Below are 14543 nucleotides of genomic sequence, written 5' to 3'. Positions count from 1 at the left end.
TAGTATGTCCTATGTCTGGGAGTTCCGGATTCCGTCGTATCCAAGGGTATAGGTAAGCGAGTGGGTCCTGTCCAAGGTTATAGGTAAGCGAGTGGGTCCTGCCCCGAGCCTCGTTCGGTCGCGGACGGGCGCAGACGGGCTTGCCTTCGGCGCGCAGACGGCGCGCCCGCTGCGCTCGTCCGCTGCGCGTCCGGAAGATGCACATGATTAATAGGGAGGGAGGACGGCGATGGAGGGTGTGGCCTCAGAAGGGGGCGTGGCCTCCAGGATCGCCGGTAATGGCGGCAAGAAGTGTGTTTGTTCTAATTCCGCGGCAGCGCTAAAATCCGCTGCGCGGGCTGTTCGGGAGCGAGCTAGTGCCCTGAATGAAGCCAGGAGAAGAGTGGTAGGTAAGTTAAAAACACACGAAAATAAGTGACTCTCAATTTTTAAAATGAACAGGTCGCGCTCCCGGCTTCTGCCTCAGGAGATAAGTGATTCTTAACAAGGCGCTTGCAGTCAGCGTCTTTTAAAGGTCTCGGCGGGGGGCGTGGCCTGAGAAGGGGGCATGAGGAACGAACATAAAAAACATCACTTGCCCTGTGCCTTCTGAGCACAACACTGGTGCCAATATCTCTGCTGATGCAATCAATGGTGTCCAGGCCACCCAAAAGCACATACTTGGCTGCATCCAGACTGTCCCGTATGGTTTGTGCCTCCTACATTCAATACTCTTGCATGGGACAGAAAGATGTGCATGGACTCTCCTCTACTGGGCTATCTCAGGAGCGCTGGCTACCAGCTTGGAACCCCTTGAAATAAAGAGGGACAGGGCACTAAGTAAGGATACAATGGACACCGACTGGGAGAAGATCCTCCATTACACAAAACAGTCACCAGAACACAAGCTTTAAATGCACCCAATTCAATTATCTTCACCACACATATTGGACACTGATACGGTTAGCAAAAATGTACACCAGTCCGTCAGAAACCTACCCACATTGCCAGACACGGGAAGCAGACTTCCTGCACATGGTATGGTCGTGCATAGTATTAGCACATTTCTTGACACAAATTATGGTGATGATACTACAGGAACTTACAAATTGCCTGCTCCCATTAGACACCAAGACATGCTTACTGGGTATAATGCCACGCTCCGCAAAACACAAACATACAATTTGAATGCTAGATCTTGGCCTTCTACTTGTAAAACAGCTTTAGTAATGTTATGGAAGACTTAATAACCGCCAAGCATTAAAAGTTGGCTGGTGGATGTCCAGAAATGGAGCAGAGCTCAGAGAATGGTGCTACACAATACGATCGGGGTGGAGCTACAGGGCTATGTACCTGGGAGAAAATGTTATTGGTGGTGCAGCCAAAGCAGACACTGCACTCACTTAGATGCACAAAGGTAAAACTTTTAAGCAACCCCAATCCCATCACGTTTCAGTGTGTAACATGACAGCAAGAAGGTATAGAGAAGGGCACTTAGACGCGGGTTGGCAGAGAACACAGTATGATAAGATGACCGTGCAGCAAGACACTCTCCCCTCGCGATACACATGCAGAGACCAGATTGCAGCCCTCCCCCCCATACCAGACACTACAGAACTGACACAATGAGGAAGGCAGAGAGTAAACTTGTCCCTATCTGCTTCAACAAACTGGGTATGAATGTTGTTGACTCTCTGTTCAATAGACAACTGTTAGATAACTTTAAAACAATGTGAGATAAGTAAGGATAAATGTGTATTCATTGTATGAATAATTACAAAGGTTACTTTATGGTATCTTCTGAGGACGATCTGTTATACTTGTAATGTTTAAAAATGGGGAAATGGCAATAACCACATTAAAGAAAACCAAAAGCATGATTTGAAATATTGCTGGCCACATGCCATAATACGTGACTGTACCTTGTCAAAAGACAGACTGCATTGAGAGCTGTAAGGGCTAAACTAGCCGCAGAACAAATTCCCTTTCCGAAAGTATCAAGTCTTTTTAATTTCCTATATGAAGGATTGGTTGGAAAGGAGTTTGGCCTGATTTTATTTGAACAGTCAGGCTCTCCAATGTAGGATGCTTAGCCAGGGTAACTGGAGGCCTGTCTATGCTGCCTAGCCACAGGTTAACTGATTGGCAAGCATGAGTATGGCTTGGACCACGTAGTCAGATTCAATAAGGGATTCATTAAACGGCAATAACAGGTCATGAAAAGCTGACCCCCTCTAAAAAATCTTAGGTAATACATTAGTTTAGGTCTTAATAGTGGCCCACTGCAATTATAGTATTTTCTTTCTACACCATTATCAGTGTCCTGAGACGCATTGTTTTTTTGTGTTGGGTACGAATTAGGAGCTCAAATAAGAGTGAATCCTCGGATACCTGTGTCGAGGCAGATGTCTAGGATTGGAATCCAGTGGTATAACCACTGGTTGCACTTCATGATTTAATAGAGCAACATGCACCTGGAGCAGGCAGAGGTCAGTTCAGGGTCAGAGAATGGTATCGGGACATGACCATCGACTGGCACGAGTATTTAAGGAACCAGCATTGTCCTTCTCACCAGAGTAGAAGTCCGTACTGGAGTTGCTATAGTCCCAGTGGATGGCCAGAGGAGGCAGACAGTGTCGGAGAAAGCCCACAGACAGAAGCCAAGGGAATAAAGAGCCGAGCAGATGAACGGGAAGGTCGTACGCATTCTGCGACGATCTCAAATCACGGGAGGACTCATAGCTGCGCAACTCCGCTTCAGCTCCTTGGAGCCCGCCGTTTGCACAAAAGCGGTCGGAATATTTGACCGCTTTAAGGTATACCATATACTCTTTCTGTGCTTGGAATAGCTAGGCACTAAATAAGACTTGTGCACACAACTGTCCGTTAAGGAGCAGTTTTAATGGGTTTTTTCACAGTCATGACGAATTGCCTTGATCTTTCTAGGCTTTGCGGCAAGAAACATGTTAACCATTACCAATACCTAGAGCGGACGCAGTCCATTATAACCACTGTAGCCCAAACCTGTTTTGAATATATCCTAGGGTTCCAAACATGTAATACATTTCCTCTACAAATCCCTAGAGTTATTTTTAACACATCTCACCACTTGACTCACTACACCCGCACTATGACATCCACACATCACAGACGGTAGCTCAAAAGCCCTTCAACAAAGAGCCCCCCTGTGGGGCCCGTTAGGCATTGCAGCGCCCGCCCAACGAGGAGCTGCCCAATGATGAAACATGACACCCCTTGGGGTGTGTGAGGGCTTTTGCTCCTGAAGGATCAGATCTCCTGGACTTGATCAATCCAGGACTCCATCAATCCATCACCTATAGGAACTGCACATCTTTTTGTTTCTCAGTCTTACCCAGGGGTGTGTGTGCTGGACCTTCATTAGCCTTTCGTCCCCCTTTTTGTATTTGGTTTGTAAAGGGAACAAAGGTGCCAGAAGGAGCTGGAAACACACCAAAAATCTGCAGCATGGCCATTCAAAGGCCACTATTTGTTGTAGAGTCAATGATGGCCTGGGAAACTCGAGGGGCAGTGGGACCAATTGCAGGATCAGTCTTGACCCAGGAGACATCACCCTTGGGCCTACTTGGTACACTTTTCGAGTGGCCATCTTACACTTGTGTCTAGGCTTTGACTCACCAGAAGATTTCAAGTGGGAAGTGTACTATTCGCTGAAGTGACATTGTGACCAAGAACTTTCCCACAATCCAGAATGGGAGTGGGACCCGAACTTTGTTCCTGACCTATTCTTATGTTCAGTGACTCCGAGCTTCGTCTCCTGGTCCCAAATCACCTTAGGGTGCATGAGGTCACACTTGTCACTTTACATTGAGGCATAGCATGAGTTCAAGTCACCCTGGCAAAACTCGTGCAGGACCATAACCCGCATCTACTACCTTCAGTCTCAGCACAACCTAATTCTTGTTGTTGGTGGAGACACAGTTCCCTAACATACTGTGAAAATTCTTTGAGAGTCTTTGGAAGACTGACATGTTAAAATTGGCGCTTTAGGTCTGCATTAAAGAGAACAGAAAGAAAGGAACTATGGTGTGCCACGCACATGTGGCTATACACCCTCATTTCTGAGGAGGTATGAAGTCACCGCAAAGCCATACGACGCACACCTACTAGCTCGCAGGAGAATTGCCTGAAGATTATCCTGATCTAGTCTGGCACCTGGGGATATTATAAATGTGAGGATTCTGCAGACAAAATATCCATGAGAAGGTAGTTTTTTTTCAAGGATAAACCTCAATGTTCAATGGTCACAATAAGTCTTAAATGATTAGGCAGGGGGCAGAAGAGGGTATTTAGAGATTATACCTCCCTTTTAAGCAAATATGTGGATGACTATTATCCAAAGCTAGCTACAAAGTAGCAGAGAGCTGTACAAACTGATTTACACTGGAGTATAGTATACACTATCGAAGAAACAAGGAGGGGTGAAGGATGAGGACAGAGGTGCTCTATGCTGTGAAAGTAGATCCACCATATTTAAATGACAGTTTTACTTTACCTGTGTCTGGCACAAAGATGAACCCAAATCTGTTTAGCTATCAAAATCATCTAGCAATGGGCTTTATTAAAACAAGTTATGGAGTTGGGTACTGACACTGCCTGCAGAATGATTTATCCTATCAAAGCAGAAGGGCTGCACACTCCAGGGAAATGTCTACTTCCCATGTAAAACCTACTGTGAAGGCAAGCTATCCCACTGCCTAAATAAGAGACCCATCAATTGCATCAGTTTTATTGAAAACAGCGGACGTACTTTATACGGTACAAAGATCCGCTTTCTATTACGGGAGAGAAGTAAGGGTTTCAAGATCAGAAAATACCTTACTCTCTATATTAATTAGGGTAATGTGTAATTCTCTGTTGAAAATATACAGTGGATATCATGGTTTACTCTCAACCATTGCTTAAATAAATACAATGTCCATGCAACATCAGATTCAGAAGACCTGAAATAAGTTCTTTTCAGGTGACCAACAAAGAAGAGAATATCCAATAGGGCCCAGGAGGAAGGATCTATCTCATAGGAAACCTTTCTAAAAGAACCACATTAATGCAGCGTTTCATTTGATGCAAATCTGATTCAAACCATCAAGCCAAGAGTGAGGGCACTTTAAAAAGAGTCATCTTGTCCCTACTTGCCGAAACGTGTCAAGAGCATAAAGCATTAACAAATTTAGTTTCCATTACATTTGTCTAAAGCCAATGTTAGATTTTGCTATTCATCTTAGTTTGGGGTACATACAAATCCTATACAAAAACTGCTTATATTAATACCTCGATGGCCATGTCCAAACTGAAGGAGAGCTAAGCATATGGACAGTGGACATTCAATACCCAAACGACGAGAAACACATGTAGAAGTAGGAATCATGTAAGTTCAGAGTTGGTCTCCAAAAAGGTAGAATCTGCAACAGGTTACACATTTTTATAATTGTTCCAGTCAGAGGTACTGATAAAACTAGCATTATATACGCGCAATGGGTATGCCAAGAAAAGGGTGCAACTGGGCTCCAGGTGGACATCACGGACGATGCCCAAAACAGCTGAAACCGGGAAGTGGTTGTTTGTGTTCCCCTTTAGAGGGGACCTTGCAGTTCAGACTGGATTGTTCCTATTGCAGCAAGTAAGTCTGATTTGCAAATGACCGATCTTGTTCTAGAGGGGCATAGAGGGCAAAAACACAATGGGCTGGAATATGGCTCCAAGTCTTTATCAGTTGTTGAGATGATTTCAAACATTCCACCCATAATGCTTTTGTTTTTCTGTGATTATATTAGTATAAAGTGAAATAAACATTTGAGAATCATTTAATCTTTCAAGGTGTTAAAGGGAGGTAGCGAGAAACTTTATCAGTGAAAGTAAAGTGAAAGGTGGTAATTATCACTTTATTAAAGGCAAAATGACAGCAGATTTGAGGTACCGCTCAAACACTCCAGAACAAAGATAAATATTGAAGAAACCGAAAGAGACAAAATGGCAAAATACCAGAAGCAAGGGTCAAAACAAGGTAAAGTTTGAGGTTTTAGATTGAGACCTAGGGTGAAGAAGGAAAAATAACTATATATTTGTAGGACTTCATAACAGCGGTGAAGGGGGAGAAGTTTGGGGAGCAAAACATAAAGGTTACTATGAGATTTGAAAAAAAGAGATAACCTGCGCCATCAACAGCAAGGAGAGTGAAGGAGTAGGAAAATGGGAGGCAAATGGAAATCTAGAGTGAAAACAGACACTAGGGTTTGGAAGACGGAACCAGGAAACAACTTAAAAGAATGTTCTTAGACAAAACTGAGCAACTGAGAAATCAGAGCGAGTGAACAGAATCTCGTGATAGATATATATATATATATATACGGCAGGGCTAATAGTTCTCCTTAGCATCACTGCCTCGTGTAAGGCAGTGAAGCTAGACAGAATGAGACTGGGCAAGCCCAGGAGGTATTTAACAAGGTAGTTTAAAGCTTTGTATTAAACAAAAACATGTATTATGATTTAAAATATCACATTTTACCACGATTTTGCTAAAGTGGTTTTGAGGCTTGTCAAAGGCTTGACCAGGAGCAGAATAATCCTTGAACTGTGACCACTGGAACAACCGAACAGGTAAATATACCATATGTAGTTAAACTTCAACCACATGTGCATTTATGGTGAAAATGTAAAACCTATAGATTTAAAAACAAATACACAGCTGCAGCTAGTAATACATAAAAAATACTTCTCCCTTTAGAGTCAAATTTACTAATCTGCAGAAACTCCTAAAATAGCTTGCTTTCTCAGTACCTACTCTGTATTGCATATTTAAACCCACCTACCGTTTGGGTCTGAGCACTCGCAAGACAACAACAATAAATATTCTAGCTACAACAAGCAGACAGTCCATGCTGTGCTGCATTACCTTCGGTGGGAGAAGTCAGATCCCACGGGGGAGTAAAAATCTCCTTCAAGTCCCTTAGGAGGTTATCAGCATTTCGCTCCCACCCAATCTGTCCAGGTTTAAGAGTTTTCTCTTGACAAACTGAAATAAATGCAGAAGCAGCAATGGGCAAGAAAAGAAAAAGAAAGGGAAAGGAAAACAGAGAAAATAACGACATAATGATTGGACATTACACGTTTGGATTCGGGAGAGAAAGACATTCCAAGGAATTAAAGTGCTTTCCTTTAAACCAAGCAACAATCATTGACAGACAAATATGACAATTTAAATACAAAGACCAAACACATAAGGAGGTTGTATTCACGAAGGTATAATTCAAAGGTGTGTGTTGCAATTGGAAAATCTGATTTGGGATAAGGAAAAGACACAAATAAGATAGGGGCAGTAATGATTAATTAACAGAAACCCCAAGAGTTGTCATTGTTCACACTTCAAAATAAAAAATGAAAAAGAATATATGTGTGATGGTGAACCATGTATTTCTATATGCAGATGGCAAATGTAAATATTTGACTCTTACGTGTTTTGCTAATTCCTCCATCTGGCAGCTAGGATCTCCTTCCCAAGTGCTTAGCTATGTCACATAAACCTCAGGGCAAAAGCAGTCATTCTAAGGGACAGCATCAGGTACGTTCAAAGCAGGTGCACTTCAAGTCAGCCGCCTCTGAATCCGCTTCATTTGGGTTAGTTCGACCAGGGAAACGTCCTGGGCTTAAGGGTGACCTAAGCACTTCTACGATCTGTAAAAACCCATTGACTCCGTTTTAAAAGCTGCTCCAGATTGGATGCTACTGCAGATGACATCTCTTTTTGACTCTATCATTAGGATCTTTACCAACATGTCCCTTCTGGAAGAAGTTGTTTTTTTTATAGTTGAGAAGGCCATATTACACCCTTATCTTCTAACACCACTACTAACCCCTGCATCCTTTACCATTTTATTGGTTTACAGGAAGTCAACAAACTGCCCAAATTGTTGCCACTAGACCAACAGAAACACATTGACCGGCATAGTTGCCCAACTTCCAGAGCAATTGGAGTTACATTTCAATGGCTGTCGCTCACCAGTATCACCATGCATCAAAATAAAATGCAGCATCAGACCTGCATGCCACACTCCATTCACTGGCTCAACCACCATACCTTTTAGCTACAGTGGGTGGGTGCTGGGCGGCCACTACTGCCACCTAACAGGGTCAGATATCTCAAGCTACATTGCTCAATGTAATCAAAGGTGTTTACCTCCCATCTTGTCCCTAGAGTAGCCAGCGCTCTTGCTATTGGTTGTCCAGTTATGTAGTACATCAGGCAGATTACAAACAGCCTTGGCATTTGACTCAGCAGAAATACTTGAGATTCAAACCATAGGTGGATTAAAGAAGGATGCCACAATATTGTCTTGCAAAGCCATTGTAAACCCCCAAAAAAGAAATTAATTTCTTTATGAAAAATAAGTAATCCACCTTAGGCACTAAAATAGCAAGTGGTCTGTAAAAAGATGATTATGTGATGACAAAGCAGCAAACTCTGTAGAGGCTGTGGTCAGCCAGGATGGTATTGTGCCACTGTGTTGGATTTCTAGAATGGTCTAACCAGTTCTGAGTCCATAGTAAGAATTAATAAGAGGGACAGAGCCAGGCTTTAAGAGCCCTGCGGAGTGTCAGATAGTCATCTACAAATTGTATACCTAACAGGAGAGAGTTTCATTTATTAGTGGCCTGGCTCGAGAAGGAGCGACCACCAATTGTTGAGAGGTTTGTAGCGACAGAATTTGGATTGCTGATAGGAGGACACATTTTTGTTAAATGTGCAATGGACAAAACAGAGCGATGACACATTTGAAAACAAGTAGTCAAGGAGAAGTGATCATAAAATCTGAAATGTGAGAATAGCAAGGAACACTGACGATGAGGCAAACTTCAGCATGTTGAATTTTCTGAAGTTGAGACTTCAAGTATTTAGGAAGACCAAGAAACAGGGAATTAGTCCCGTTGGTTACCAACTATTACCTGAGCAAATGTGCAACGAAACAGAGAAAAAGGAAGAAAAGGAGTGATTCTATGCAAAAAGGCTATCGTCTAGAAAGCAAGAGGAAGATTTTTTTTAATTGAACAGAAAGAGGGTGATAGATCAAAGGTGCTCACCAAAGAGACCGACGTGATAGTACTCCCTAATTCTGACAGCTATCAGCTACTGGACCATGATGAAGGATGGCTGCCAACCAAAAGTACTTCTGTTTTGTGATGTCTCATTCATTAAACCACTCCTCTGAGGCAGTTTTGAAAATTTCTTGTGAGCAGTGCAGATTTATCATCAATTTGGCTATGAATTTGAGTGTGATCCCCTTAGGACAGGAGGAAATCCAAAAAAGCAAATGAGGAGAACCAGAAAAGTAAAATAAATTCTGAAAACAGCAATTTTTTCTAGATAGAATCAGAAGGGCCTTGCTGCAGACTCCGACCTGATGGAGACGAGTAAGTATGAGGTCATGCAAGACCATTTCAAAGACACCAAATTAGTTGATTATGCCAGAGCTGTTGGTCCAGGGAGTGATCAAACAGTTTAAGGGCAGAAACTCCCCTAATTTTCAACACATTTCCCAGGCCAGTGCAGGTTATAGAGAATTCACAGAAAACGGTCAAATTTACATAGTCAAGGTGTCAAAAAGAATTCCTTTCTGTGTTACTCACTTTACATTTGTGACCAAAAGCCAACAAGCTGTAGATTTTCTTGATATAAAGATCATGGATAAGGAAGGAGTTTTAAATGTTGAACTGTATGTGAAGCCCTCAGATAGGAATACTCTCCTCCACCATACCAGCTACCATCCTAAATGCCAAAAGGACGGCATACCCTTTAGTTAATTTTTGCGGATCAGACGCAATTGTAGCAACAGGCAAACTTTTGAGCTACACGCTGAAACACTTAAGGTTAAGTTGGCCCAAAGAGGCTATCCCAAGCGACTAATAAAAGAGCATATAAACGTGCTAAATACTACAATCGGGATAGCCTCTTTGAAACCAGTGATAAATCTAAACAACAGAAAAATGAAATAGTGATGGTATCTGATTTCAATGGTTTCAGCAACAAAGTTAAGAATCTCATTAATAAAAATTGGTCCATATTGAATAAGACAGGTGTAGCACCAATGCCAAAACCAATCTATGCTTATAGAAGGAATAGAACAATCAGGAACTGTTTAGTACAGACATTTAGAGAACCTAAAACTTCCAATCTAAGAAATGTAATGAACAATAATCCAATTAGAGGCAACTTGCCATGTGGAACCTGTTCACATTGTAGAAACATCGTGAAATCTGACACATTGGAAGTAAATGGAATCTCCCATTGGATGAATGACCATGTTAACTGTCGAACTTCCAATGTGGTGTATATCTTGATCTGTCCCTGCAACAAATGCTATGTGGGGGAGACCGGGCGTGAGATGCGTCAGCGACTTACGGAACACCGGTCCGCCCTAAAAAATCTAAAAAAGAATGCACCACTAGTGGAGCATTGGATTGCTGAAAAACATGGAATAGACGACATAAAATGGTTTATTCCTGAGAAAATTAAAATATCAGCAAGAGGAGGTGATATAAATAAAAAACGCAAACAAAGAGAACAGTTTTTTATGTCCAAGTTTAAAACATACTACTTAGGACTGAATTGCCGAGAAGAATGGGATAGACTAATCAGGTAGAAGTGTATTACCACTTTAAGAACGAATTGCAGAAATTCATCTTGACAGGGGCTGTACTGTAAAAATATGTGTGGATAATATGTAGTGGACATGATATGAGACATTGACTATGCTTCTGTTTAAGCTGCCCTTACGATAACAATACAAGAAACATAATAACAATGTAGGGTGACTTAATGTAAAGTTGTATAAATGGGGCCCTTTTCTAATAAACTAAATATAGTACAGAAATGATTATATTGTAAAATTTGGACTAATCGAATAAATTAGTCACTGTACTGAACTGATTACATTTGGTCAAATTACTAATTGTCTACCATGAACCAACAGGGATGTATGTCCTTTTGTTAATATCTGTACACAAGTTATGTATAATGCTTGATTAAGTCGATATTCAGCAAGTATGGATAAAATGAGAAGAGAGGGAATGCTCTATATATTTGTATATCAACTTTTGCATGATTTTGATAACGTATATTGATGTATGTGCAACGGGTGTACTGTTATATGCAAATATAATTGTTGTCCCCTCGGTATACTTGGGGTAAGTCAAGATATTAAGTGTCTTAAGATGCATTTCTTGCACAACTTTAGGACAAACAAAGACTCGTAGTTAACCAATACAAATCGAGTCGGTTGCTTGTCATAATACACTACCAATAAATGACATATAAAAATACGGGGAACACACAATGATTCGATTGTGGAAACAGTAATAGAGTTATATGGTGTGCTTCACGCTTTAGGGAATGCACTATATATAAGATTCCTTGCCCGCTCGACGATTTCGTAGTTTATTAAATGTAAACAAACTACAAAAATGGCGTCCAAAATTAGGCGTGGTGGAGCCCAAGAGATGAGCTTATAAATGCAATTGTGGCAGTATAATACCTTTCGCTGTCGGCTTTATGCCCGCATCTCACCAGTCACTACAAAATTGCCAGATAGCAACACATGTGGAGTTGAGAGCACATTAATTACACTCTCTGAGACAATCGCGGCATTCCAGTGTACCGATAACAGAAACTACGAAAATGGCGGATAGGACCAGGGACTACAGCGATGATAATTGAATGATTGCAGCTAATTATTGGATCATGGTGAGGGGATATTGTTATAAAAACCCCCAGTGGGCGTCCTCCTTCATTCCATCCACGGGAGAGAGGACGTGTCGAACGCTCTGTATTTACGGCTACGAGGTGAGCAGTACGGGCAATCTGGAGGGGTCCGGGAGCCTCATGTATACGCGAAGGGAAGGGCTTTTAGTTGCACGCGACGGACTTGCATCGTCGCTCGGCTGAACCTTGCTAGTTCATTATGTGGCTCGGTTATAATAAATGCGCTCGCCATTTGTGGAGTATTGTTTAGCTTAATGCTACAAACTTATTGTGCGGCTTGATTACAAGACATGCGCTCGCCATCTGTGTAGTATTGTCTAGCTTAATGCTATAAACTTATGGTGCTGTCTCATTATGGACATGCGCTCGCAAAAAAATATAAGCATTTTTTTTGGGGGCACCTTAAAAGTAGTAGGTAGATGCCCTGCCATATACAGATATGAACGGATTTTGTCAGAAAGCGAGGTTTCACGATATTGATGCATGCATAGTGTTAGATGTAGGCGTGAGACCCTCCAAGCATTCTGCATGCTTGGTTATACGATACTGATCCGAATAAGAGAGACTGCTGTACTAAAGTTAACACCGTATCAGCAGTGAGATATATATTGAAGGAAGTAGTACCTTCTATATCCTGAATTGAACAGTATACGACCCAGAACTCATTCTAATTATAATATCAAAATAATGACTAGCATTGTGGGATAACAAGAATTTGAATCCAGAATGTAGACTGATTCGATTTTCTAACCTCTAGGCAACCTTGCAAGAAGGAATATCCATACACGCTCACATAAGGGTATAAAGTGAAGAAAACCCTTGGGACGAGAAGAAAACCCGTCTTTGAGCACGATGCAGAGACCTCATACATGATTTTAAAGGTATGTCTGGAACCCGTTTTAGCCAACAATAGGGACGTATCAACAATACAGGATACAGAGACAAATGAATATAAATGTTCCCCCTTAGGTGATAACCAAGCAAACGGCCACAAGTGATCCAGCGCAGATTGAAAGTCGCAAAATTTGAACTAGACACAGGAGATATTATTCTCCCCGTTTTAAGTAAGTGGTAAGAAAGATAGCTTTCTTTTGGGGCCTAGAAGTATATCTTGGGCTATATAACTAATCAGTGTATCCTCTTTATTTAGTGAAACAGTGGTTTACACAGACCATTACCAACCACCAAGAGGATTAACCATTGATCAATCCTAAAGGGTGCGGAATCCCAAAGAGAAAAGATCGATGACAATATATTCTAAGTAAGATTGTCTCTTTAATACAACACAGTGACACGGGGGTAACAATGCACATAACTAGGTAAAATGCACTTTGCTCTCATATACATGATATTAATTGTATGTATTTGTTTTTAGAATGAAGAACAATTGTTTTTAAGTAAAAATCTTGTCCTGAAGAAGGTGTTAAAACAGCACAAAGCACCGAAACGCGTCGACAAAGGACATTCTTCCATTATTTTATATTTGATGTCATGATGTTATTTCTTTAAAGTGTGAATTTTATTTTTTGTACTGATTTGTTAAATTTGAGTTTGAGTTTGGAACGAGTACAGGGATTATCATATGTATTAGAGAACTTCCATTTGAGCATATGTTTGTGTAACATGTTATGTAATAGATGAATTTAAAATGTTTTTAACTTAATAAGAATAAAAAAACTTTGAGAGACAAAAGTAACTCTAGTTTTTGTGCAGAAATAATTATCCGTGCCACTATTGAACACTAAAACAGCGACATTAGTGCGTAGGCCTTCTGGTCACAAATGTAAAGTGAGTAACACAGAAAGGAATTCTTTTTGATACTGTCTGATACCCAGTCCTTTCTGGTTTTCTGGGAAACTCTCTTTTTTGAAAGACATAGTCAAGGTGTTACAGTTAAATAAACAAGCATTAGTACTGTAATGCCAAATTACAAACTCAAGGAAAAACACAAGGGGTAATAAAACAACAAAACTATTTTTAGAGAAAGATGAAAAACTGCTTATACCACCCATGTAACAAAGGGCACAATGTTGCAGTGTTCATGATGTCTACCAATCAGGAGCGAGCACACTCCATACAGAGCGGATGTCATTGTCCTATTCTTTGCTTCCTTATCTACTGAACAAAGCAATCCCCCTCAGGTATACTAAATACTTATTTTGCACTTTCTTCTGATAATTTTATAAAAAATGTGTTAATTTAAAGATCAGCTACATGTGAACTCTTCTCTGCAGTCACATTCCAACCCCATAGATAGAAGAAAAAAAAAGACTTTATAAACTCCTCCCAACCCATTCAAACAGCTGGATCACTTTAGTGATCACAACTTAAAGTGTGCTGTATCTTTGGCATTTCCTCTCCCAACATGAATTCTGCAAGCTGTGTAATTATGAGGGTTTGGCATCGATCCCCATTTTTGAATTTAACTGCTTCAACCGAAAAACAAAATGGTGCACATAAAAGTCCTCAAACTTGCTTTAGTATGACAGAAATTTTAGCAGAGACCCTCAAAGAGGAAAATTAAGGTGCAAAAGGCGGGACGGCATTTCCAAAGGTAGCAAACACATCTACCAATGGTGTGCTCAATTGGGCAGAGAACTTGGAACCCTTTCTAGGTGTAGATGCCATTTGTGATTAGGAAGATGAAGCCTGCTAAGGCTGTTCATCCTGATGCTGAGGGAATTAACTTGATGACTTGCCAGCAGCGAGACCCCATAGAGCACTAGCCAACACCACAACCTCACTGCCTCTCGACAAAGAACACAAATTCATG

General features: G+C 41.2%; 1 protein-coding gene across 2 annotated transcripts in view; it reads right to left on the bottom strand.

Moving 5' to 3' along the window:
* RABGEF1 (RAB guanine nucleotide exchange factor 1) overlaps nt 1-14543 on the bottom strand; it is a 351066-nt gene that overhangs the window by 130358 nt on the left and 206165 nt on the right. The window contains exon 4 of one of the 2 annotated variants that reach the window (XM_078679473.1): nt 6911-7030. The exons of the other annotated variant lie outside the window; for it this stretch is intronic. Coding sequence (XP_078535599.1) covers nt 6911-7030 — 120 coding nt within the window. The remainder of the gene's footprint in view (nt 1-6910; nt 7031-14543) is intronic. 2 annotated transcript variants of the gene reach the window in all.

This window comes from Lissotriton helveticus, chromosome 3_1 (genome assembly GCF_964261635.1).
Source record: "Lissotriton helveticus chromosome 3_1, aLisHel1.1, whole genome shotgun sequence".
Taxonomy (NCBI): domain Eukaryota; kingdom Metazoa; phylum Chordata; class Amphibia; order Caudata; family Salamandridae; genus Lissotriton; species Lissotriton helveticus.
This window is presented reverse-complemented; position numbering and strand designations above follow the sequence as displayed.